This window comes from Mus caroli, unplaced genomic scaffold, assembly GCF_978045245.1.
Source record: "Mus caroli unplaced genomic scaffold, Mus_caroli_1 scaffold_6, whole genome shotgun sequence".
Lineage (NCBI taxonomy): Eukaryota > Metazoa > Chordata > Mammalia > Rodentia > Muridae > Mus > Mus caroli.
The window spans coordinates 74,201,005-74,228,966 of NW_028227261.1; the positions used below are offsets into that span (position 1 = coordinate 74,201,005).

At 39.7% G+C, this 27,962-nt stretch overlaps 1 protein-coding gene across 11 annotated transcripts in view; it reads left to right on the forward strand.

Moving 5' to 3' along the window:
• The window catches only part of Mpdz (multiple PDZ domain crumbs cell polarity complex component), a 147,356-nt gene that overhangs the window by 88,498 nt on the left and 30,896 nt on the right, over positions 1 to 27,962 (forward strand). For 3 of the 11 annotated variants that reach the window (XM_021161141.3, XM_029476875.2, XM_085839204.1), the window contains 9 exons: positions 580 to 778; positions 3,934 to 3,975; positions 6,534 to 6,638; positions 9,130 to 9,222; positions 15,534 to 15,711; positions 18,334 to 18,444; positions 22,557 to 22,655; positions 25,843 to 26,005; positions 27,743 to 27,939. In XM_021161141.3, the coding sequence (XP_021016800.1) occupies positions 580 to 778; positions 3,934 to 3,975; positions 6,534 to 6,638; positions 9,130 to 9,222; positions 15,534 to 15,711; positions 18,334 to 18,444; positions 22,557 to 22,655; positions 25,843 to 26,005; positions 27,743 to 27,939 (1,187 nt within the window). The remainder of the gene's footprint in view (positions 1 to 579; positions 779 to 3,933; positions 3,976 to 6,533; positions 6,639 to 9,129; positions 9,223 to 15,533; positions 15,712 to 18,333; positions 18,445 to 22,556; positions 22,656 to 25,842; positions 26,006 to 27,742; positions 27,940 to 27,962) is intronic. The other 8 variants (XM_029476874.2, XM_085839206.1, XM_085839205.1 and 5 more) reach the window with 5 other exon arrangements.

Genomic DNA, 27,962 nt, shown 5'->3' on the forward strand with positions numbered 1-27,962 from the left:
AGCTGCCAGGTGGGTGCTGAGAATGAAACCTGGGTCCTCAGGAAAAACAATCAGCGCTCTAACCACTGAGCTATTCCTCTGGCCTTATATGGTAGTTTAAGAGAGCTTATATCTTGAAAGGTGGACCACATCAAATGAACTAAATTATATTTATTTTACAGAGTCAAGTGTTTTAATCTGCTATGTATTAAATATGGAATATTTAACCTTTACACTATTTGACAGAGGTCTTAAATCTCTTAAAAAGATTTTATTGTGGGCCAGACAGATGACTGACCATGTAAAAATGTCTGCCCTGCAAGCTCGATGACCTAAGTTCAGTGCCCAGAGCCATGCTGGAGAAAGAGAAATGGACAAAACTGTGGTCTTCTGGAGTCCACACGTGCTCCATGGCACATTCACGCATATACCACACAGGCACAGCTATGACTGACAATAAATGTCAAGTATTTCCTTAGAAAGACGACTTTGTAACTTTTTGTAAAAGCAAAATTTATACAGATCTATAAGTAGATGTTGAAGTGCAGAGGGTTTGACACGCTATCTGTGGTCCTTGTCAGCATCCCTTTGTCCCCGTAGGTATGACAGTAAGTGCCAATAAAGATGGCCTGGGAGTGATTGTGCGGAGCATCATTCATGGGGGCGCCATTAGTCGTGATGGCCGGATTGCTGTGGGTGACTGCATTTTGTCCATTAATGAAGAATCCACCATCAGTCTAACCAATGCCCAGGCACGGGCCATGCTCAGAAGACATTCTCTAATTGGACCTGATATCAAGTAAGTGTTACCTGGACCAGTTTGTCTTCGGAAATTCATGAGTTTTACCTCCTTAATAAGAATATTTTTCTTTTTTTCCCTATGTAAATTATTCCATGCTTTATTTCTGGTTAGTTCTTGATCCTGGATAAAGTTTGTGACACTTGAATTTTGCTAGCAGTACATTGTCATGTTTGATCTGGTGCTTCCCTAAGAACCCTGGCTGTGAGAGACATCCTGTGTTCCAGACATCTTATAATCTCACACAGTCTCATGGTGGCTACATCCCTCAGTATAAAGAGTCATGTACCCCCCTATGAGTCCTAGAACCACAGGAGTTCTCTGAAGTGCCAGGTGTGAAGAAGGCTAAAGAGCACAAGGCCTGCCTGAACTACACTTACCTATCAGGAGCTCCCTTGTGCCCTATGGAGCACTGATCTCAGTGTTCATTTCTGATTATAGGCCCTGGAGCTTATTTTTCCAGAAAGTGCTTGAATTTTTGTATAAGTCTATAAAGTTCCTAACATATCCACACATATGTATGTGATGTGTGTGTGTGTGTGTGTGTGTGTGTGTGTGTGTGTGTGTGTGTGTGATGTGTGTATGTGTGTGTGTGCTAACATAAATTGCAGCTCAGGCTTTATCACACTCACCAATGTGGATATCTCCTTTGATATTCATCATTGATTATTTGTGCTTATTGTACAAGGGATCAACACATAAATCAGAGCTCAGCAAGATTGCTTACCTTACATTGGTAGTGATTACTAGTATGGGGTTTTATTTCTATAATATTTTGCACATGGCGTTCCTTTGCAGAATATGCACTCAGAGCATTCTGACCACATGGCTTCTATGCTGCCATTCATAAGCAGTGAGCGTGTCTGTTGTGAGCGACTCCTGCTGTCAGACACAGAAGGGCTGTTGTTGCTCAGGTAGAAACTTCATGCACACTGTCCTAGTCCACATGCCATTTTGACTCTATAGTAGATCAGGTCTTCAGATCATAGAGACATTTCTTAATTATCTTTTAATAAGAGTACAGGGGAACATCATTTTAAAATTTCGTCCTTGTACTTCACAAATGGAACAGCTTTTCAGTTCATTTCTTCTTGGTTGTGGCCAGCCCTCCTTTTGCCTAGAGGTACAGATCACATGGAAATAGTTTGTGGCAGGATATTTAGCTTACATGATTGGGTGTGTTACGAAATGCAGATGGCCTGGTGATTGAACACTCAGTTGTTGTTCACTCAGTGTCTTGGGCACTTGAAGCATCAGCATCCATACCCCATCCCCACCAATGATTGTAGAAATTCAGCAGTATCTCCACAGTGTAGGTCCTGCATGGAGTTAATTTCAGAGAAGGTTTGAGTGGATCTAAAGTCAGAACATCTCTTCTCATATTTCTTAATTATTTGTATTGTGTCTCTACTTTTCCTCTTCACTTTGCCAATCAAACCAGAAACCCCAAACCCCGAGAGAGGATCAATTGCCTTATAACTCTGAAAGATAACTAGAGGGCTAACATGCTAAGCATGGCTGTCACATCTTAGAAGCCAAAGCACATTGTGACATTTACATGTAAAACAGAGGGAAGAAAAAGCTGCCTTCTTCTGAAATTAACTAGTCAACTTTACACACACACACACACACACACACACACAAAATCAGTGTTCCTCACATACACATTAGTTTGTCTTTCTCATACACATACAAACAAAATCAGTATTTGTTGTGCACTAGTCAGTTTTACACATACACATATCTGTCTTTCATATACACATACTAGTCAGTCTTTCTCACACATCCATGACAGTCTTTCATACAGATATAATAGTCTCTATGCACATGAGAGTAAGTCTTTTTTTTTTTTTTTTTTTTTTTTTGGAGACAGGGTTTCTCTGTATAGCCTTGGCTGTCCTGGAATTCACTTTGTAGACCAGGCTGGCCTCGAACTCAGAAATCTGCCTGCCTCTGTCTCCCAAGTGCTGGGATTAAAGACGTGCGCCACCACACTCGGCTGAGAGAATAAGTCATTTACACACATACATACACACATACACACATACACACACACACACACACACACACCAGCATACACATAAAAAACACCAGTTTTTCTTAAAGGCCCACTAAAGCTGATTCAGGTATCTGTAAATGGACTTACTGAGAAAAGGGTTGGAATTTAGTTTATTTTCCCACAGTCCTTTTTTCAGAAGCAGAACACGTTATATAAACCACATTTAGTGGTGCTGCCGAGCAATGCTTTCTGGGTTTTCTCTGAAGTATTTTTGGCCATATCCCCTTTCTGTCACTTCCATTTCATAAAGCAGAGGTTTAGAATTGCCCTGAGGTCACTGTTGTCATTCTTCCAGAGGGAAGTGCAGCTAGACCTTTATTCTGAATAAAACCATACCACCGCCCCTGACCAATTCAGCTCTGTACTTATGGCTTGGCTCTAAGTTCTATCCAGTCACTTTTCCTATATTGCTTATTAACGGGGAGTGCTGGAAGCTATTAAAAAAAAATTCCTCACAGATTCTGACTCAGCTACGGAACTGATTGGCCATAGGGAAGGGATTGCTTGTTGAGACGGTATGTGTGTGTGCTCCTTTCTCTGCCATTCAGGATAGACAGCTGTGAAAGTTGTGTGCATTCGTGCATGCCTAAGGGATGGATTGAGTCTGCAGAGTTCAAGAACAGCCAGTTAAGTTCCAGGCCTCCTTGTTTCCTGTGCAAAGCCAGATGTGAGCCCTCAACAGAATGCACTCTGTCCTTTTCACTGTACCTTGCCAGGAGCTAGTACATATTACTGTAATAATAGCCAGGGTTTTGTGCTTAGCAGCAGCTGCTTATAACATCTGCCAGATAATTACTGAGCTGAATCAGAATTCACCTGCCTTAACCCAACGTGTGGGATGAATTCCTGATCAAGGAATAAAAGATTGATTGCAGTTACATTTTCCCAGGCTTGTTAATAATCACCGCTATAGACACCAGGAAAGAGCAGATGCTTTTCTGGGGGAGGTGTAGATGCGAGGGAGGTGGAAAGGGGGAAAATATCCAGGAGCACCCACTTTTAACTACATATGTATGCGTCTCACATTCAGCATAAGACATTGACATTTGTTAACACCATTGTAAAAAGACGCTGCGGCGTATGCTTCCCATTCTAGATTCTCTGCAGCACCTGCTGACGATCGGGCCCCCTTTTATGTGTGAGTATTGGTGACTCAAAAGCTCATTATGGTGGTGTGTTACAACTTGTCTGTGAAAACCATTTCATGCTTTTGTAACATCCCAGATCCAGATTAGATTCAGTGTGTACAGTTTGGCTGTTTTCTTCATTTATAAGAATGCCATTCCCAGCAGAGCTATGCAGTTGCTACATTTTCGCATTGCAGTAATGGTTGAGAACTCATTTGGAAATCCTTTTTTGCCAGCCACTAAGCTTCCAGGCTCCTTTGTGAGACTGATCCTGTGTGCATGTTCAGGCGTGACCCCTGGATTAGCAGCTGTTATCACATGTCAGCATCACTAAAGTGAATCTCTTTTCTTCCACTCCGTGTGTAACCAAAGGTTAGATTACATAGAAGGTTTTGATGCAGTTTCCAGATAATCTGCTTCCCCGTGCTTCTGCAGCTTGTCGTTCAGCTTTGGTGGTTTCTGCCTCATACAGAGGTTCTATGGGCTGTGTGATTGGCCATGGGCTGCAACTGCTCTGCATGTGCTGTTGCATTGTGGGACACCTCTTCTGATGACCACTGTCAATGTTGGTTGGGACAAATACCATGGAAGCATCTTTCTTTGTTTTTTTCCCTGGCCAACAAAATATCAAACAAATATTTATAAAGCCTTCATTTATTATCCTCTGATAGAAGTAAATCAGCAAGTACAGACAACTCATGAATCCTGGTTGGGGTTTTTCAAGATGGCTAATAAAACAGGCGAGACGTTTTATTAGTATTATTGCATTCCTGCCCTACTTTGTCTATATATTTTCTCTTAGTTTTAACTCAAGGGTTGATTAATATGAGTTCCCTCAAATTTAGTTTTTCTAAAGATTTTTCAAAAATTATGTTTTCTAAAATCCTGTTAACTTTTTAGATTTTATATTCATTTTTATATCTTAGTATTATATAGAAATATATAATTACATGATTTGACTCATGAAATTTGAATGGATAACAGCAAATCTACTATTCAGTATTTTTGTAACACATTAAAGGTTTTACTTGTTTGTTTGTTTTTTTTAATAAATGAATACATTAAGCTGGGCCAGTGAAAGAAATGCTTTCACTCTGCCTAGTGAAATTTCTATAACCACTGTTTTCTGCTCAAAGTTTGGTCCTGGAGGTAGAATTGTCTCAAGGAGATTCCCGGGGGGTGGAGTGGTTTTTTGGTGGGCTCCTGTACTGCAGCCAGCTGTGTTCTGAGAGAATCCTGCCTGCCTCACTGTCTGGTGTCGTGTAGCTAATGACTGCCTAATAAATGATGACACGCTTGTGGTTGAAACATTCAAGGTTCAGCAGGGTTGTCTTGCCTCAGAGCACCTCAAGCCCATGAGGTTGCACTTAGAAGACATGAAAGACTGAATGCCTCTGACTCAATGTCAGGATCTTTTGAACTCATCTTAGTGGATGTATTATATTTTAAGAGTCTTTGTGATTGCTATATTGAGCATGTTGTGTGCATCCTCTCTTGACTAGTTGCACAAACATGTCTTCTATTCTACTGATGTCAAGAATTGTATTTCCCTGAGTATTTACTAATTTGAGGATATTGACCAACCTATTAATAAATGTTATCAGTGGTACAACTAGCCTTCCAGAATAGCAGTAAGTAGGAGCTTTGCTGCATTGATTTCTAAGCTCATGGCTGTATTCCATGTCCAGTGTAATGGCTCCCACATAGTGAACACTCAGTTGCTACTTATTGAAGTTACTAGTCTTATTTCAAGTGTAAACAGCTTTCTATGAGGAAAATAAAAGTAAAATAAGTTGCTACACATTAGTGAATCTTTCCTTAAACTTTAGGATTTTAGCAACATTGTTAACAACAAAAGTTCCAGATATTTAGTGTTTAATAAAGTACATGTAATTTATTTCTACTAGGGAATCTAAATATTTTATGACTAAATATTATTAAAATGGATATTTATTTACGTACATTTTATTTACTTACATATTCGTTTTGTGGTACTAGTGACAAACCTAGTCCCCAGGCATGGTAAGAAAACATTCTGCAATTGAGGTATAACCTTAGTCTCATTCATTCATTCATTCAGTCAGTCACTCAACTTCCTTCATTCACTCATCCAGCCATTTATCATTATAGTAAAAAAGAACAAACCCAGAACTTTTCCATGTAAGAACTCTGCTAGTCAACTGCCTCTCCAGCTCTCCTACTGAATTTTAGCACCTCCAAATCTCAAAAATATTACAGTAACTTACTTGTTTGGAGAAACAAATGATTCGACTTCCCCATTAGTAGTTTCCTAGTAGCATTTACAATTTTTATTTCAAGTTGTTGTGTTTGCCCATAGAGTATTTTGTCTTGAAATTTGGATTGTATGTTGAATATGCTCATTCTCCATACCATAAGAAGTGCAGACATGAGTGGGCAGACACTAGTGGGCAGACATGAGTGGGCAGACACTAGTGGCAGACATGAGTGGGCAGACTTGAGTGGGCAGTAGGAACTTACTGTGTTTGAGGGGCTTTCCTGACAGACAGACTCTCTTCGCTTTGTTGTCATGGACTATGTTTATTCCCAGAATTACTTACGTGCCTGCAGAACATTTGGAAGAGTTCAGAGTAAGTTTTGGTCAACAAGCTGGAGGAATAATGGCGCTGGATATTTTTTCTTCATACACTGGCAGGTGAGTCGATAAGTTCATAAATGATATAGAATATTATAAAAACTAAGTCTCCCCTTGTCTCAGTTACTCAAGTAATTATTTGGAATTGAAAATTTGTGATATATATAAATATTCAGTTCAATAAATTAAAATAATCTTTCATCCACCTTCTCTATAGTACTTTTAACATTAAGATTTTATAATTCTCCCCAGTTATTATTATTATTTCATTAATTACCTAGACAGCACATTTTCCATGGTTATATATAGTATTTTTACTTTTCCTAGAAATATCAAACAATCCAATCAGAAACCTTTTTAACAAATCTATTTATTCTCTTTGGAGACTCATAGGTTCAGAATCTTGGAAGATAGGGATGCTAGGAAATGGTGCTTACTTTTTAAGCCTCTTTCAGTAGTGTATATTAAGAACATCTAAATAATAGAGTTTTCTTTACTCTTACAAAAAGAGAGAATTAGGGTTTGGTGGTGCTACTGGTTGAGTTCACAGCAGGAAAGAAATGTCAGAACGCTTTCTCTGGGTTGTTTCTCTGGAAGGGTTTTCTGTGGGTTGCTGTTTGCAGTTACACTGACAGTTGGATACCAGATTTCTCTTAAGCTTACTGTAGAACATAGAGTCTCACAAACACGTGGCAGCTTTCTCAGAAGAGTCCTACCTTCACAGAGATTGTCAGAACACCCTGGTTCCCAGTGGCCCTGAAGGCATTAGGACAGAGCACCATTGCTTCCTCTGCAAATTATGCAAGGCCCACAGTGTGCAGAGAGCACTTGAGAATGTAAAGACATAATCTGTGTTTAGAAAGAAAAAGAATATTCCAGTACTTTGTGACTCAGGATATTTATGGTAGGAGTATGTCACTCTGTGCAAAAGTTGGCCCAGGTGCACTCCAGAATTCCTGTCTCGGGCTTCATAGTGTGGGCTGACTGTAGTGTCCCAGTGTTTTTGTCAAAATGGGAAAAGCTCTCTCTCTTCTGTCTAAATGGAGGACCAGTTAACATCTCAGTACGTGCATGGACCTTAAAACATTGAAAAGTTTTAGGAAGAGCGAGCTACTTTTATTGCTGTTCTCTACTCTCAGCACAGAGAAGGGAATGCCATTAGTTTTTCAGCGTAGGGATTAGCTGTTTCATTGCAAAGAGAGCATGTTTGTTTTTATCAGCAGGATGCTTGCAAAAAGCAGTCTACATCTTACAGAGGAGGAACCTGCAGCAGCAAGAGCTTAACTTCCCGCAGCCCCCACCCCCAGCTAGTTTCAAAGCCATGCTTAGGATGTAATCAGGCAGACTCTTAAAACCTTGACCCTTGACTCCAAAGGAAGTCCCTAAACCAAAGAGGCAGTCTTTATAGCACAGAGTCTTAACATGTTAAGGTAGAGAGTAAGTACTGGCATATTTAGAAGAGCATCTAGTGAAAAGACCACTCAGTGTGGTAGAGTCATTTGAAGAAACTGGGGTCTGTGTATCAAAGGATTAAGACTGTCTTCTCAGCTCAGATGTCAGGTTTGCAGTAGAAGACTACTTATGCATAATTTATGCATAGATCTCCCAGCCCAGGATTAGTGCAGAGAACCTACCCTCCCTAATGGCTATCAGTAGATGTTACAGCAGCTGCTCACATTTGCACTCTGACTCCTAAACCTACTATTTTTCTTCATCTCTTTTCATGCCTTTGGCTTATATTCTGAGTAAGGGCATCATTTGGACTGTTTGTTTCTCATTAAGCTGTTTGACATCACTTTTATAATACACCTCTTGGAACGGCTCATAACCACTCTGGACCATTGTCAGGTTTAGACTCCAGAAAGCTCAGCTCTTCCCAGATCTGTCCTGTTTAGTTTATGTAAAAGGAAACATCAAGTATAGAACAGCTGGTAGGGCCTGTAGCAGGTAAATTTTATTTTAACAATGTTTAAGCAACATCTGACCATTCAGGTCAAAGAAAAAGGATATTCATAGAGAGCCTGGACATTGGCTTCTTAGCACTGGCAACCATGTTGAAGTGCTGAAGCCACCTGAGTTCTGTCCTTACATCTGACGATCACATACCTTGAACCAGTTCAGAATTTCTATCAGTGAAGAATAGCTACAATTTAAATACATGTTTTCTTTAGACTTTTCAGTTCTATAAAATCAACTGATGCTGAATTCATTTAAGGCAGAGAATGATTTGCTGGAAAGTTCTCCTTTAGAATTACAGGATCTGTTGCAATTCCCCATTCCTTTCCTTTACTGTCCTTTATTCCACATCTCATCAGCAAATGTACCAGGCAAGACTTTGTGAGCAGCCGTTTCTCCAGACTTCTGGGTACAACTGGCTCTAGAGTAAGGTTGTTTGGTTACCTTCTCCTTTTATTGTGCTGGGATTTGTTATAAACTTGTAGGTCAAGTACAATGGAAATCCAGACAGCTCTACTGTTTGAGCTTAACTAAGAGTTAAGTACATTCGAGGCAGTGTTGCTCCAAATTCTCACTTGTGTGTTTCTTTAACCAGAGACATTCCGGAACTCCCAGAGCGAGAAGAAGGAGAAGGGGAAGAAAGTGAACTGCAGAATGCTGCCTACAGCAGCTGGAGCCAGCCCCGGAGGTAAGGACCACCTCTGTGTTTACCCATTGAGTGAGGGTATATGGAGAATGGAAGGAAGGGAGAGGGAGGGGTGAGGGAAAGAAAGGGAAAATGAGAGAGAGGGAGAGATGGAGAAAGGGGGGAGAGACACAGAGATGGAGAGGGAGAGGTTGAGGGAAGGGGAGATGGAGAGAAAGGAGGTTGTGGGGGAGAGAGATGGTCTAAAGGACTGGCCTATAACTTGCTTCTTACAGCATCACTTTTTTTTTCATATGTACTATAGAAAGTAATGTTTATCATACAGGGTTAAAACTAACACATGCAAGGATCTATAGCAGACACTGAAGACAATTATCTAGAGAAAAGTGTGCAAAGGTAGTTGGAATAAATAAGTTCTGAAGAGTTTTAGGTATAGCACGTAGTTTGTTAACATTTTAACATTATATTTATATGTTTAACATGCTTATATTTAAAATTGTATGTATTTTAACCAATGTGTGTGTGGGGAGAGAGACAGAGAGACAGAGAGACAGAGAGACTTAAATGTGAGCAAGGAACTTTGCTGTCACAGGCTGAGCTTGTTCAAAGCCTTATTCTTGCTGGCACTGGTTCCTATTCAGCAAAACAGACTGACCTGACTATGTTCAGTCAAATCACTGTAGCTTGTGGACAACTACCATGCTCCTGCTGAGTCAAGTCAGCTTCTGCTTAATGGAAATCACTAAGTCTTGGGTTTGGACCCAGGAACAAAGCTGATAATTTATTGAGTAACCAGGAAGTGACTCTAAGACATAAATTCTGTTTCCAAGGAAGACAGACTGTCCTTGGTCAGGCAAGACCTAGAGATACGAGAATCAAGGAACAATGTGAGATATCAAGTATCAGAAATCATGGTCCAGCCTCTTCAAGCTGCTCTGAACGTAGCCATCTTGCATTGTGATGTTGCCTGTTCACAGAGAGCTTTAGCCTGCAGCAGTATTCTTTTAAATATAGATACTAAAATATAAATTTTAAAATATGTCATTTTTCAGAGTATGTAAGCATCTCAAGTTATCTAAAAGAAATTTTCAGTTTGGATTTCTTCTATAACCAGTCAGCTTGGTTTTTCTCTACAGCTTCATCCAAACCGAGAATAGGCTATATATGAAAGATCTTTGACAGATAATTAGAAGGTGTTACATGTTTTATTTTTGTAATAATAGATTGAGAAAGAAGTTAGATAAAATTATTCTACAGCAGGTTGTTATAGATAAAGTTTGTTGGAAAATGGTAGTAACAATAGGAAAAATAAGTTTGCTTAATTTTAAACACACACTAACATGAAAAATCGTTTTGACATTTTGCACATGTTGGAGGCAGTTTTTTGAGTCCCTTTTGCTACTTGTGTACAAGTTTCTTAATATCTAATGCTCTTCACTTGTATAAGGGGGTAAGTCATGCAGTCTTTTGAATTTGGAGGAGGAATCAGTAAGTTCTGCCTTTAAGCAGCCCCAACATGGCAGTCCTCAGTAAGTACCTGACCCAGTCTGTGTGTCAGTCACAAGTAGCTAAACAAGGAAGGTGTGTGCACAGGGGTTGTTACAGAAAGGGAAGCACATATCCTTGGGCCTGGAGAATTTCTATGCTTTGCCCCTGAGTTCTGTCTTCACATTAGCCTAAGAATCCCCTCTGGGGTAGGGATTTACACAGAAAGTGCATGAAGCCACCACGGCAGCCTCTCAGTATCAGTGTGGAGGATTACTAAACCATTCCTGGGAGTGTTTGTAGATGAGGCGGAAGAAGCAGCAGGGCACAGCCAGTACTTTCTGGAAACGAAGGTCCACTTTCCAGTACTAGGAACATAAACTCAATGAAGGCTTGTGCTGAAATAGAAGATACTCTTGGTTACGTGTTACGGACTGTAAGATGGGGCTCACGAAAGGGTTCAATGGTTAAGGTGTTTGCCTCTCAAGCCAAGTTGACCTGATTGATCTGAGTTCAATCCGCAGAACCTCCAGAAGAGGTACACCTCCACAAAGTTGTCCTGTAACTTCCACATGCACCTCATGGCACATGTGCCTCTGGACATATATCATATACACACATCGTAATTTTACTCTGATTATAAAATAAACATACATAGATGAGATTTTTGCTAGTGATATCTACATGTATTATTTTCCCAGCTTGCTTACACTTTCATCTTGTGTTTTGGAGACATATGTCATACTTAAGCATCCGATTCAGGCCATAGCTGATATTTGAGTGACTAACAGCACTGTTATACTAACTCTGTACAGAAAATGTGTATTTTCTTTGTATGTGCATGACATCTTATCTAGGGTACTTATGAATGTATCCAGAAGTAGAATCAGTAGCTTATAGACTTAGAGTTTATTTGAGTTATCTTGTTTCTTTTTATGGTGATCATTGTAGCTTGCACTTCTATTTCAATACATGATGTTGTTTCCATCAAATGACATGTGCAACCTTTTTAAAAGTGTTCTGTCAATAGTTGGAAAATGACGTCTTGTCTTTACAAATTATGAAGGCATGATGGGGTGGGTATACAATTGCTTAGTTGTCATGTGCGTGGAATAGCACACTTCTCATTCCTATGGAAATCCCCACCATCATCATAGAATTGTTTGTTGCTCATCCTGTGCCAAAGCTTTCATTTCGCAATTATATGTATTAAGTAGTTAAGACTATCTTATTAGAGATTCTTACTGGCTCCACTTCACAGCTGGGATAAGTAAGACAGAGAGACTAAGTAGGTTGCCTGGTGTCATGTGATTAAGTAGCAGAAGACCAGGGCTGGCATCCATGGACTCTGATCACACAGCCCAGTTGTCTGCTCCCAGAGCCAGCACGTGCTCTACAGAGTGTTTCTTGAGAGATGTTCTTCTTTCCCAGACACCGTGTTGTTTCTGATCAACCTAGCCCTTTACCTCTGGGATCACTTGGCTTCCCTCCGCATTGTGTAAGGATTCACAGACCAAGCGTCATGGTAGTATGATTAAACTTTGCAGTCCATTAGGGTCCGAAGTGCTGTTTGCTGAAGTTCCTGATCTGTGATTCTTTCTTTGCTGGTGAATATAGGCCTAAATCATAAGGACTGAGTAAATAGTAATAATAATAATATATAATATATTATTATTATTATTCAGCTCCCTTGAAGAGGGGTTGGGTCACCCAAACCTAACTATAATTTGCTACTTGTATCACTCCAGAAATCATTTCTAACTCACAGTTACCAATAAACAGTCTTAGGAGACATTTCCCATCATTCCTTTTTAAATATTTTCTTAAGAACTAAAGGGTCAACGGGAAAAAAAAAAGAACTGAAAAGTCCTACCTACCTTCTAAAACACGTACATACATTAGCTAAACTTCTTTCTTTTACCAATTTACTAGAAAAGCTATTTCAAGAAATGGCAAAGAGGAGCTGAGTACCCTCTCTTGCCCTCTGCATGGGCACAGGCATGCACAGCTGCACATACATACGTGTTCATTCCCACTCACCCATACACACAAGCACACACATAAATACAATAAATATTTTTAAACATAGAAAAGGATGTTGGTTTCTTTGCTTTTATAGACTTCCTAGAGAGAAAATGTTGAATAATATTTTAGCTTTTTTATCCACCAGGATTATTGTCCAATTCCCTCCAACTAAACAGATCAACTTCCTAGGATTATATATTTTCAGTTAAGAGAAAAAAAAAAATGTCATGACTAAAGGGGGAGCTGTTCATGCTGTGCATCTCGTCTGTCCCAGCCCCGTCCAAACAGTAGCCTTTTCTGCCACTCGTTCCACGTGACAACAGTCCAACGTTCCCAGATGTCAGTGTTGCAGACACACTTGACCATGCTGTCTTCTTGTCATCAATGTCTACATCATTGTCTTCCACGAGGCCTGAGATAGATGCAGGGCCTTCTCAGCACTCTGAGGCTCTTCCTCACTGGAAGCCACCTCACACTTGCATCCTCCCCTTTCCCACAGTGGTCCTGTAAATTCACATGCATTTCCTTTTGTAACTTTTGCTGCCCTTGAGATCAAACCCAGGTCTGTACACACACTGAACAGTCGTCACCTTACTGGTTAGATCCTGTGACTCCATCCTTCAACCTTAGCTATAGCAGTTATCCCATGAGTTCTGTATTTTTGGTGTGGGTAAAGAGAAACTAGAGATAAATTGATAAGGCCCCAAGGTAGTAGCATATGAAGTAAACTTAGAGAGCAGTGAGGAGGTGCTATGCTTGCTGGAGTGGGGGGTACAAAGCAGCTCAGGGTTTCTCAGGAGTGATAGAAGGATCATTTCATGTAGAATATTTTCACCAACTATCCTTCATGCCCTGACTGTTAATGATCAGGTCTGCTCTGGCAAGATAGATTCCTACAGAGGCAAGCTTCTGATTAACGTGTGCAGAATTGTTCTTTCCCTGGATTTGGCTGCTAAACCTAGGAGGTGCCATCTGTTCAGTGGTAGCTGAATCTCCTGATCATTTAATGACTGTATTAACAATCCTGAAAAATGGCACTTCTTCACTGGCTTGCACTTTAACCTAGAATGTGAGTCCTATATTAATACCAACAAAACACATAATTTGGCGACTACTTAAATTAATCGTTTATGACTAGAATTCCATTATGATTAGACATGTATTTGTTAGTGTGCAATTTGGAGCCTTTAAGAACCTTCACTATAAATATAGTGCCATCATCTACAGAAGACTCTCATCTTATGAAACTAAGACTGTGTCTGCTGAACAGCAGCTCCCCATCCACGTCCCAGGAGGGCAAGCTTTGCTCTATGGCCTGTCTCTGAGTATGTTTCCTCTGGACCTCTTGTGAGTGCAACCATAGGCATTTGGCCAACTTCACATTACATAGTATACTCAGACTTTGTGTGCATTGAAACTTATTTTCAGCAGTTTCTTTTTTTTCTTTTTTTTTTTTTAAGGTAGAATAAAGTTCCAACTAAGCTATGTATCGTTTGCTGTTTCGTTTTTAGATGTAAAATGTTTTTATCCTTGTATATGTGCATGAGTGCAGGTGCATGTGGAGGGTGGAGAACAGCATCTGGAAGTTGGTCTTTGAGGCAAGGTCACTCCAGTCTCTACTGCTCAGTATACACTAGGCCAGCTGCCTCTGCACTTCTGGGCAGTCCTCCTCTCTCTGCCTGTGTTTAAGGGAGTGCTGGGATTACAGATGGGAGCCAACACAGTGGGCTTTTGTGGGCTCTGGAAATCAAACTTAGGGATCTGGAATGTATAGATAGCACTTTGATGTACCAAGCCACCACGACTGCCCGTGTCCATTCATTTCTAATAGACATAAGGGTCTCAGATACTTCTTAGCTGCTGTGGATAAGGCTTTTCTGATGTAGATGTTCAAAATATCTCTTTATGTTACCAATTCTTTTGTTTATGTTCCCATATGGTAGTTGTATTTTTAATTTTCATTGTGCCTGTAACCTGTCAACATTCCTACCAGCAATACACAGAACTCCAGCTTCTCTCTGTTCTCATAGACACTAGTCATTTTCTGTTTTCATTAATAATTTCAGTCCTAATGGGTGTAAGGTAAAAGTATCATTAGGTACTGATTGTGTCTCTGTAGATGTTAATCATTGTTTCATGTGTTTATAAAACATGTATAAACCTGTAGCTTAAGCCCTTGCTTAAATTTTAATCCATTTAGTTGGAGGTTTTGTAAATGGATTATAGAAAGTTCATTCTTACATTCTGGATGTTAATTCCTTATTGGATGTGTGATTCCCAAATGCCATTTTCCCTCTGTGAGTTGTCTTTTACCCCCCTCTCATTTTAATGAAGTCCAGTTTGCACACGCACGCTCGTACACACACACAATTTATTTCCTATATCCTTGGTGTCTCTACTAGCTAGTTTTAGGTCAACTTGACACAATTTAGAGTCATTAGAGAGGCAGGAGTGTCAATTGTGAAAATGTCTCTATAAGATCCAGCTATAAAATTTATTTAGTGATCAGTGGGAGTGGGCCTAGTGCATTGTGGGTGGTGATATCCCTAGGTTGGTTGTACTCAGCCTGAGTAAGCCGGGAGGAGCAAGCCAGTAAGCAGCACCCCTTCATGGCCTCTGCATTGGCTCCTGCCCATATGTTCCTGATCTGTGTGAGTTTCTGCCCTGATTTCCTTCAGTTGTGAATATTGATGTGGAAGTGTAAGCTTCACCAAGTTGCTTTTGGTCATGGTGTTTTATCACAGCAACCCTATGTAAGAACAGCATCATCTAAAGGAAATTCTAAAATCCAGGGAGCTTGCCTTTATGTTTTTCTCAAGGAGTTTACAATTTTATTTTTATAGGGTGGAACTTTGGAGAGAACCAAGCAAGTCCTTGGGCATCAGCATTGTTGGTGGTCGAGGGATGGGGAGCCGGCTGAGCAATGGTGAGGTGATGAGGGGCATTTTCATCAAACATGTTCTTGAAGACAGTCCAGCTGGCAAAAATGGAACTCTGAAGCCAGGAGACAGAATAATTGAGGTAAGCTCCAGTGAGCTTTCTGTTCAAACTTGTGCCCTTGCCCACCTTACCAAGGGAGTTGCAATCCTTATCACTCTTTACCACAGTGATAGAGTCAAGTGTTTGCCATTCAAGTATTTTCTCATTCTCATCCAGGGTTTTTGTATGCATGTGGTGGCAAGATTATGTATTTGAGGTTAAAACTTGTATTTGGAGATACAGACAACCAATTTTAAAAGTACTGGTCCTAAAAATATCAATTTTAAAAAAGGAAATTTTCTTAGGGGAAAATTAAAATACTTAATATCATATGAACACAGGGAAAAACCATACAAATCATAGTTAGGTTTTCCAGTAAAATATTATTTCAAAAAATACTTTATTATAGTCCTTGCAATATTAATAAATGTTTTGAGTGAGGGTTTTTGTAAGTGAGTCTTTTCTCCAAAGATTTTCAATTTTGAGAATGTAATTATTTTTTTAAAATGAATGTTTCACAAAAGCTAGGAGCCTTCTCCTCAGTTATATCCCCTCACCCCAGAATGCTCTGTGTATGTACATGCAATGCATATACTTTACTACATGTAAGAGAGAAACATACCGTGAAATCAGATATCATCCCTAATTAAAATTTAATACCTTATGCAGAGTCCTCAGGTGCAGTAGAGCCACACATGCCTTTACTGACATGTGTCACAAGAGCAGCTGGTAAGTTTCTGGTGCTGGGCCAGGAGCTAGTGTCCACAGTAGACAAGACACTGTACCTGGCCACAAGGAAACAGATCAGAGAGGTCACCAAAACACCACTGAACAATACAATAAGTCATCTAATCAGATTAGGCACAGTTAGACTTAAAATGTTGAGAAGAGGGAGTCTGACCTCATGTTCCTAACTTAGAATAAAAGGAAAGGAGAGACTGTTAAGACATTTGTGAATGTAATGGACATTTTGTTTACCTTAAACGAGTGCTTGTCTCATTTTCTCAGTCCATAGACTTGACATTAAATTGCCTTCCTGGTTCACAAGGTTCTCTAGGGCATGGCAGCCACTCTAGAATAAGTCTCTTGGCTTGCTAGTTAGCTGAGTGCCTGGGTACTCACCACACGTGCATGCAAGGCCCTGGGTTTAACTCCATAGATATGTAAAGTGAAAAGAAAATGTTTTATGATGGATTGCTCATTCATTCATTTATCCACTCATTCTCTGGGCCTGAGAAATGAGAGACTGACATTTGAGAGGAAACAGGAACCCGTGCCTTCCTTTTTTCTCCTGTGACCGTCTATGAGAACAAATGACAGGACCCCTGGCCTATTTTCATTAAATGAAATATTAGTCCCCTGAATGGAATTCTTTCTCATAAGTAGAGCTCCATCTAAAGGCTTCAATTTAAGTTGTGACTAGTGTGTTTCTATTTTATAGTTTTAACTATGAAATATTTTTTGCCTAAAGAGGAAAATATGAATTATTTGCAGTTATCTTTAAACATGATTGGTCATTGTTTGCTCCCAAATGGCTTTTAAAACAATTAAAATATTAATTAAATTTAGTAGATAATAAGGTATATTAATTAAAATTTCCCTTTTAAATGGAAAAGAAAGGCTGTTTTGGTGTATGTTCTAAAATACTTGCATGTGGGTTCTTCAGTATATTACATGCAGGATTTCTCCAAGCAATAGGAAGCCTGGCCCTTGTAGTACTAGGCATGCTATCACAGGCCTGGGCTACTGTGCTTGATTTAGCCTTGAATAGCAATGTTTAGTTGACATATAGTAGGCATGACTATTGACTTGTTAGAAACATTGAAGACCATTTTAGTATGAATTGAAAAATATTGTTATATCAGCAAAGTATCCGTCTGAGAGAGGCTTCTAACTAAATGTATAGAATTCTGTGCCAGGACTTAATGATTGCTTTTCTTCCACAGACCTGTGTGCACTCTGAGCGGTACTTAGTAATTGCGATTGGAAACATCTGCAATTATCTGGCAGCAGTATCACTGACCCTTTCTCTACGTTTTCTCCTGGACATCTAGTGCATAAGCTTAGCTGATCATCACCCACAAAACATTATAAAATGACTTTCATTTTCAAGCTATTTATATAAGAAACTAACAAACAAGCACAATTTCTTGGCTTCCAACTTCTGCCATATTTACTGCAGACTTTTGTGCAAAACTAACCTTACAGTCTTCTTGACTTTTCTGAATTTCTATATTCTGTTTATTCTTTAAATTTCTCTAAGAGAAACCCATGAAGACTCACCCCCCCCCACACACACACAAGTAACCACTTGATGAAAAATTAGCAGTACAGCACTGGCTTTGATAAAGGGGTCCCTAAATGCATCTCCCTAAATTTTTTTCTTTAATGAACTGATTCATACATATAACAGAGCAGCTAGTGCAGTGCTGGAAGGAATGCAGAAGCAGAGCCCTCATCCGAACTGGTTATGACTCCAGTTGAGTCCTTATCCAAACAGGGTACCTCAAGTCCACTGTAGGGACGAGACCTGTGCAGCTTAGCTCCTTGTGTTTTTGACACTGAAACAAATCTCCCAGGATCTAAAGGAGCCTCAGAACTGATCCAAATTGCTCTTTTGTTCTCTAGCTTCTTGAAATGTTAAGCTGAGGCCTTCCATTGCAGGTGGATGGGATGGACCTCAGAGATGCAAGCCATGAACAAGCTGTGGAAGCCATTCGGAAAGCAGGCAACCCTGTAGTGTTTATGGTACAGAGCATTATAAACAGACCAAGGGTAAGCAAACACAGGGCAAGGTAGGCATACTGACAACAGCATGCAACTTGGAGTCTAATGTAGCAAGGACCAAGTTGTCCACATGTGCACCTATCCATTTCCAGAGTCTCAGAAGGTCTTTATAAAAAGTTTCCTTTTGCTGTATTGAAACATTGAGCTGCCCTGCAAGTCTATTCTATGGTACATATGAAGACTTTAAAATACATGGAAAGCCGGGCGTGGTGGCGCACGCCTTTAATCCCAGCACTCGGGAGGCAGAGGCAGGCGGATTTCTGAGTTCGAGGCCAGCCTGGTCTACAAAATGAGTGCCAGGACAGCCAGGGCTATACAGAGAAACCCTGTCTCAAAAAACCAAAAAAAAAAAAAAATACATGGAAATATAATTTGTCACCATATCAAGTTGATACCTTGCTAGTATTCATTCTGGTTAAAAAATATACAAATTCCTGAAAAGAATATAATGCGATGTGTAGATTAAACATATTTAGTTGAGTCTCTTGGAATCCATGAAGACTTCACTTTTTTCTAAATCTAGTCTTTATATGGAATCTCTTACCTATACTCTCACATGGTCAGATCTCAACATATTTGTTAATTCCACTGGATACAGAATCCTAATGGAGTACATTCTGCTTATATGCAAATGATTGTGTAGTTCTTTCTCAGCTACAGTCACTATGCAGGCCATCACAGACCCTTGGGTACAGAAACCTACTCTCTCATTCAGCCCTCAGCCATCATTGTTAAAGGACTTTACAAATATTTTAGGGGCCATCCATGATGGTGTATTCCTGCAATCACAGATGTCCAGAGGCAAGGCAAGAGGATTACAAATGTGATGCTATGGATACCACAAGACCCTAATGAAAATAAATTCTAGGAATATATATGCACATCAGGGGTTATTATCTAGAAAAGATAAAAACTGCAGCTTAGTATATTTGATATGACCTAGTGATGCTGAAAGTGAACATTGTGCTGCTAGTTTAGTGTTGGTTTTGATACCTTCTTTATGCCTCACTGAAACATATCTTCATATGGAGTAGCTATTAAAAATTTGTTCACTATACTAAGAAAGTTATTCAGAGACGTCCACAATCCCTCAGAGTTGGGTTTTCTTAATACTAACTCCCTGAGTTTGCTCCAACTCCTGACGCTCTGGGAGAAGCTGCTTCTGAATGGAAAATCTTATGCACACATTCCCTGGACCTCTGCATGCTGGCAGGTCTAAGGTTGGTTGGCTTTGAAAGAAAAGTGTTCTTATGTATTTAAGATGTTAGTGTTGCAGTGGTGGATGGAAGGAGGCAGCACCGTGTGGTCAGTGTCCTGGCCAAGATGAGCCTTCTGAGCTCCCGAATAGAGCACCCAGGTTGATATTACTGTCTGTCTGTCTCGTTGTTGTTAAGACAGGTGTGGCTCTGGTTTAGGGTTCACAGTGTGGAACAAATGTACTGGTTCTTAATATAAGCAGTTCTCCTCACATCTGCAGTTTTTAACCATTCAGTTGTTTATTGTTAGGTAATAATTATCCATTCAGATAGAAAATCTGCCAAATGATAGGGCTGCCTCATGCTGCATTCTTTGCAAATGCTATTCAGTTTGTTTAAATAACTACAAATCTTCTTACATTTGTTAACATTTGTTGTGTTAAACATAGACACAGCATGGTAATATTGTAAATGGCTGTTTAAGTTGAGATACAGCTATTTTTTATGTGGGAGGGTTTATTCCTTTTTTGTTTTATTTTAATTTCTAACTCATATCATTTAGAATAATATTATAAACTGCTGAATAGGGATTCTTAATATTACTTTGAACACTTAAACTACAAACTTTTCTTTCCATGCCAATCACATTTTCTAATGAGCTAGAAAGATATTGTCTCATACACCTGGAAAATATTCCTATTTTTTTTTTATTTGAGGCATAATGACACCTAATTGTATAGCAATTATTCCAGGATAAATCTTGCTTAGAAATGACATGTTTAGTCAAGTTAGACACATTTTGCTTTGGAAAACTAGAATTAATTTTGCATTTTAAATGAGATATTCTTTGTTAGTGGTGGTTTTCTTCCAAATGGAAGTAATCAGCCCTCTGGTTATCTAAAGAAAAAACGCCACACATTTACTTACCGTAACGTCCCTGTGTGACTCTTTGTGGTCAGAGGATGAAGCTTCTGGAAGTCTTACACAGTTGAGAAACTGGTCTGTCCTTCTGCACTTTGACTATTAAGGGATTAAATGTCCCTGATAATCCCTTCAGTGTAACAAAGTGAATTAAGGCTGTGCACATTCGGACTGCTGGGTAGCCCCCTTCCTAGGGCCAGAAGATAGTTTGGTGTCCTCTCTGTGTTACCCTAAGGAAAATTCATCGCTGATTTTTTTTTTAAAGCACACTCTCAGGCCTGTAACTATTTCCCTATTGGTAGAAGTGCCCTACCATTCCACATGCATTGCTCCTCTGAAATTGAAATCTTGCAAGGTCTGAAGAAAAGTAAAAACTAGAAGTCTCTGGGAATTCCATGCCTTGATCATAGTTCTGATTTTGTTGTTCTGCATAGTTACAAAGGACAGGCCCTGGATCTCCCATGCATGATGACCAGAAATAGTCTGCCCACCACCAGGCCCCCCATGTCATCCACTGCCCAGTCATTTCTCCCATCTTACTCTGTGGTCCTGTTTTTGGCACTTGTAAGGCCCTCTTGAGTGAAGCAGGAGTTGACATTTTAAACTGTAAAGCAGAGAGGAAGTTGAGAGGAACAGAAATGTCACTTTACCCATCCCTTTTCCTGCCTTGCCTCTCAGGGAAAACATTGCAGGAAGCACGAATTGAAAGGGTAACGTGGCACGGGCAGCAGTGCCAGAGCCAGTGGACAGAGTCTCCAACATGCTCCCATGCAGGGTGGCGTCATGTGACCACTCCCCCACTCCATGCCTGGCAAGAGGGCTTTGTCAGGGAGAAGTAACACAAACATTTAATTGGAGCCAATATGAATTTTAAATGTCTGCAATTTTCTTTAAAAGATCCAGTCAATAGCAGGAAAGGATAGAGATAGCAGGGTGTGAAAGGAAGACTTTATTGTGCTAAGGAAATTACTTTTTTTCTTTTTAAATATGAACGTGCTAAATTCTATTTGGCTGACTTCCTGCCTTTAATATGTATATTCAGCTTTAACAGCCCTGGCTAAGGGCTTACTACACTCAAGTCACAAAATCTAGGCGCAACACTAAACACAGACTTCAAATATTATCCAAAGCTGTAAACCCTTCAGCAGTGTAGTAGATGTCAGATTTTCTTTTCTTTTATTAAGATATAAATCTCTGTCACATCTTCACAAGAAATGGTGAAGAGAAGAGCACACCATAGCATGGTTCTTTTGTCCCCCAACTGGTAAAGTTTAAAACTGTGGTTTAGAACTAAATCAGTGTCTACTGGCTGGTCAGAGAGCAATGTCCTTAATGGCGGACATAAAGAAATGAAGGTTACAGTGAGCTGGCAGGTAAGTACTTACTGTTCATTCTAAGCAGCTACTGAAAAGTAATGTCCTTCACTTCTTAAAGTAAATGGAAAAAACCTGTTTCCATCTGAAATAGGTGCACTGGGACTCAGGAATCGGAAGCCAGTTTCTAAGCAGAGCAGAGTACATGCCTTTCACTCCATGAGAATAAAACCTTCCGGGACAAATGGAAGAAATTCCAGTCAGGTTGACTGTCTGTTTTCCTTCCTGGAGTGATTAGACTCAGATGTAGGCTTGGGTCATTAGAAACAAACCATTACTCTCTGTTTAAGAGGAGCACACTGAGGGCGGTGGTGGCGCACGGCTTTAATCCCAGCACTTGGGAGGCAGAGGTAGGCGGATTTCTGAGTTTGAGGCCAGCCTGGTCTACAAAGTGAGTTCCAAGGCAGCCAGGACTATACAGAGAAACCCTGTCTCGAAAAAACAAAACAAAACAAAAAAACAAACAAACAAAAAGAGGTGCACACCGAGCTAGCTACTCTGACCGACTTCATTGTCTCATAGGCAGCTCTGACCCATTAAGTACTTGGTTCTTGTGGTTGGGTTGGTTTACATTTCTTGTGCCTTCAGCGCATCTTCTGTTTCCTTTTAGAAATCCCCTTTGCCTTCCTTGCCGCCCAGCCTTTACCCTAAGTACAGCTTCAGCAGCACTAACCCATTTGCAGACGCTCTCCAGCTCACCACTGACAAGGTTGGACCATGTCTGTTGGCTTGTACTTGCCTTTGCACAATGTCTTGTCTCAACCGTGCCTTGTCCCAGTTCACTTTTTACCACACTTAGTCAGAAAAAAACAAAGAAAACAACCCATTGTTTATTCAGAGTAGACATGAACTTTGTCCTGCCAGCGAATATTTATATTTTTAATCGTAGTTAAAAGATTCCAGTGGTTCTCCTGCATTTTTGTTTGATTTTTTTTTCATGTTTAAATTTTAGTTGCCATTTGTATAAACTACTTTTCTATACAATTTCCATAAACCTTGTATGGTCTTAAAGCATCTTCAGATTTGTGCACTCTGAAAATCACTCTGCAAATAATTGTGGTTGCATGTATGTGTGCGTGTGTGTGTACATGACAAAACCTTCTGAATATTCATAGAGTAAGTCTATATAAATGCCAGATCATGAAGTGTAACTGTTTCTATGCTTGTCATTTTTCCTAGTATGTTCTCATATTTGAATGAAATTATAAAACCAAATTTGAAACAAAAATTTATAAAAAAATCTTTTATATCAAAATTCGGTAGTAGAAAGGGAAAAAGCTGTCAGAATTTTATTTTGGAGACCACTTTATGAATATTCGTTGGATTTTCATGTTACTATGTCTTGGGTAAGAGAGGAAGCCATACCTGGAGGGATGTTTTCTGTGACCATGAGAGTTACACAACATTCAAATAAAGTCGTCTATTATTCCCCAACTGACCCTTTTACTCCCGCACCATTTAAGTTTGTCTCCGTGCACGGTTTTTAAAGTGGGTGTGGTTTTTTGTGTGATGTGCATGTTCATTTATTTGCTGTGAGCCCATGGGCTTGGGTGACTTCATTTGACCTTTGTAAAATACATATTTTATTAACAGATTTCAAGAAGTGTCAATAATAAGCTAGTTACATGGTTTTGATACAGGCAATTAGCAGACTTAACTGCCCCTCCAGGAGGAAGACAAACACTGCTTCTCTGATTAGTCAGTTGGCTTGGGGTACAGTTTTGCTGCATACTGTTGTGCCTTCAGTCCTGACAAGATTTTAAGATGGTCAGATTTTTTTCTTCATTATTAAGTGAAAGAATAACAACAACAGAAAGAAAAAGGTTGAATGAGCTACAAAATGCACATCCGTAGATTTGAATAAATTTATGTTAGGCAAATAATACCTTTTGATCATATAGAGAAATAAATTTTCTTTTTAACCAGAAAGCTTCTTAAGTACATGTCTTGTCTTTTTTAGAGTGATATCTGAATTTTGGTTGGATCAAGTGAAGTTTCTGGTGTTCTTGCACATTTTTATTTGTACATTATTTGAGAGACTTTTATAGCATGCTATTCTGGAAGACAGCAGGGATTTCCTTGGCACTTGTAACTTGTATTTGTTTGGCCAGTGGTGTGTAAACTGAACATTGTTAGTACAGAAAATTCTATGCCTCAGATCAATTGCCCCGAATTTGTCAGCCAGCCCTGTGCCTTGCTCGTAAACCATGTGCATTTTGATTTAGCAAAAAAGATTGTATCCAGTGCATGAAACACTAGTGTTGATATGTTTCATGGTATTCCCACGACTAGCTAATCATTTGTAAGTGTTTAAGGATGTCTTCTGTTAAAACAGGTTATTTTTATAAAATAATAAACATACACATAAATTACAATAGGCTATGTAAGTTTATTTTTCATAAAAGTGACATAAAAGATAGAAAAAATATATAGATCGAAAAAGCCAGAGACTGCCTGATACTAGGCACCGTGGTTTATTAGATTATCCTTGATCTTGAGACACAGGTACTGTCTTACTGTGGATCCTGGAGAAGATAGCAAGGTTTAATACAAACTGCATTGTGGTAAGAATTCTAGAAACTTACCAGCAAGGTGGCTTAGCACCTCAAGGTGCTTGCCATCAAGACCGATAGCCTGAGTTCAGTGCCTAGAAACTGCCTGGTATAGGAACCAGCTCTAGCAAGCTATTCTCTGTGCTCCACGCTCACTCTGAGGCATGCACACTCCCAAGTCAACCATGATACCTAAATAAATGTGATAGAAAAGAACTAAAGAGAAACAAGACTAGCACCCGATTTTAAAGATTTCTCCTTCGCTGGCCTTATTTTGATCATCTGAGCAATAAATGAAGGAATCTGGAGAACTAAATAGTTTACAGGCCTTTCAAATTCCAACCTGCTGCCCAGTAATAACTCATATAAGAACCTGATTATACCAAATTAAATTTTTAAAATAGTCCCAGTGATCCTTAGTGACAAAAGGCATGCCACATCTGGCTTTGTTGAAAGGATCTCTCGTGAGCCACTGTAGCAATAAGAAGTTGGAGGTGGTTTTAAACCATCACCTGACAGAACCACATCTGTTCTCTATGTTAACAAGCAGGCTGTTCTGTGAGAGCAACCTGCATGTGTAGTACTATTTCTGTGGATTTGTTCAGAGTTGTTCAGAGAAAGGATTCAAGTAGCAACAAAGAAGTGTTCATGTGGGGCTGGAGCTGTGACTCCACAGACCACCTACTATGTGCAGGATCTCGGGTACAGTCCCCAGGTCCACAAACAAGGAGGAGTGTTCATGTATATCCTTGCTTCCATGTTTTGTTGTTATTAGTACTACATTCATTTATTTTGTGCATGTGGATATATGGACATGCACATGTATGGTCTGAGATCATAAGTTGGCTTGTGGAAATCAGTTCTTCCCTTCGACTCTGCAAGCCTAGGTATTGAACTCAGGCCCCTAGGCTTTGTTTGCTTAGGGGCCTTTACCTACTTATCCATATCAGTGGCCCTCACTAACACCTCTTAAGGGATATTTCTTTGTTAATTTGCTTCCTATTTTTGTTTTCCTTGACAGACTTGAATGGCCTATAAGAACTACACAAATCCTTACATTTTTTTCTCCAGTAGGGAAATTTGAATATTTTTCTCTTTTAGGTCATTTAAGCTTTCAAGCTTTCAAATTGAGTTATTCATTTGTTTAGATTAGCAAATAACAATTTAATGAATTATGTTGATTCCCATATCCTGTCTAATGATTCTTACATGCACATGCAAGCTTTCTATTATTTGGAGAACGTTTTAGAGCTGGCCTTTGGTTTTGGAATTATATTCTTATTTGTTTTCCTTGAAGTGTTCATGATATTGCACATGCCCACTGGATTCTTTTTGTCCCCACAGGCGCCCAGCCAGTCAGAATCTGAGCCAGAGAAGCCTGCATTGTGCAATGTTCCTCCCTCCTCTCCCTCAGTGTTCTCAGAAATGGGTAGTGATTGTGCACAGCCATCTGCAACCACAGTCTCAGAAGATGAGGACAAAGAGGATGAGTTTGGTTACAGCTGGAGTAAGTTGTCTCGGTGTGATGTCCTTAATTATAAGAAGCGTTGAAATAGCTCTGGGTTTGTTCTGTATGACTCGACTCTAGGGATACATGCTGCAGTTATAGGTGGGAGGACGACTGCTTGTTTTCCTTGAATACAACGTGCATTCCCGAGGTATGACATCACCTCCCTCCTTTAAATGCACATTTCTCATAAAGCCCTCTTGCTTCTCATATGAAAAGTATAGCAGTCAAGACATCATCTCGGATCCCAGTACGGGATCAGCTCTCTTACACAACCCCGGCTTTAGACTCCTCTCTGTAGTATCTGATGATTATTGGTATTATGCCCTGAAGTTCTGGTATTTTGGGCACTAGAACGTGATTATAATTATTAAGATCAACTCTTGGGCATTTGGCAAGTTGTCTCAAGTTTTAAATACAGTTCTCTCAGGTTTCTAATATTGTATTAGGTAATGTCTGAGGAATGCTGACATAGTCCTCCATGCTTTAAATTGAGCCAAAAGTCATGAATGTTTCATCATATTAAAAAGTTTAATTTCAAAAATGTTTTAGATTTATGTGTTTGATTTTATGTGGATGAATCTTTTGCCTGAATGTGCGTGTGTTCGCCACATGTGTGCCTGGAGCCTTGGGTAATACTAGGAAGGCCTCAGATCCTCTGGAATTAGAGTTATAGATGGTTGTGAATCACTCTGTGGGTGCTGGGAACTAAACATGGTTTGTTTGCAAGAACAAAGAATACTATTAACACTGAGCCATTTCTCTAGCACTCAAAAAGTTTTATCTTAATAACCTACTTGTCCACTTTAAGAAGTTTATACTGCACATACTTTAGAAAGCATAGAACATTAAAGTTAACCTGCTTGATTCTAAAAGGGGTCCACAGATGTTTATTTAAGTGATGTAGGAAAGAGTGAACATAAGTGCAGGTCATTAGTCCTATAGTAGTTTTCTAAGAGATAATTTGTCAGATGTGATCACCAAATCAAAATTATCCAAATGCTCCAGGTTGTTGTTTATTTTTTTAAATCAGGTTACCGTAAAACGTAATGTTTTAAAAAATAAGAACTTAGGACTGCTCCTGTGGGATGATTGATGTGCTCATCAGGGCTCCACTTCTAAGATGGCTCATTGATATGGACTTTTGCTTTGAGCACCTATGTGTGGTCTTACCTCTCAGATTAAAGAGAGTAGATGAACTGTTGATCAGGAGATCATGTAGTTAGGGCATAGTGCTTAAGGCAGGGACGGGTATATTAACTTGTTCTGGCCTAATGGCTCTGTACACCAGGCAAGACCACTCTCTTCCCTCTGGGTAGCTGTCCATCATGATGTGAGGCATACTGTAGATTTGCCTCTGTTGAAGAAGCCTCCACTGACCAGTGAAGTAAAGAATTCTGAGTATTTTAGCTCCATTCTCTTCTCCAAGTGGTCAATTGATTTTTCCAGTTTAATCATAGTCTTGGGAGACTTTAAATTTAAGACACTTCTCTTGGACCTAATGCTGCCAAGATGGACTGGTTAGTAGTCTCTCACGTTATACTGTGTTTACCATCAATACAACAAAACCCCTAGGTGTTTGGTTTTGCTGTGGAAACAGTCCTGATGTCCAGGCAGCCAGTCTAACTTTTAGCTGCCAAAGAAATTATTATATCCCCTAAGATATATCCAAATAATCTTGTATATTAAAACATTTGTCTGTGAATTAACTATAAATGCATTTGTTGTTATGTGTAGAAAATATCCAGGAGCGTTATGGAAGTCTGACAGGCCAGCTCCATATGATTGAGCTGGAGAAAGGTCATAGCGGTTTGGGTCTAAGTCTTGCTGGGAACAAAGACCGAACCAGAATGAGTGTGTTTATAGTGGGGATTGATCCCACTGGAGCCGCAGGGAGAGATGGCCGACTACAGATTGCCGACGAGCTCTTAGAGGTAGGTGATAGTAGTCAGGCTTG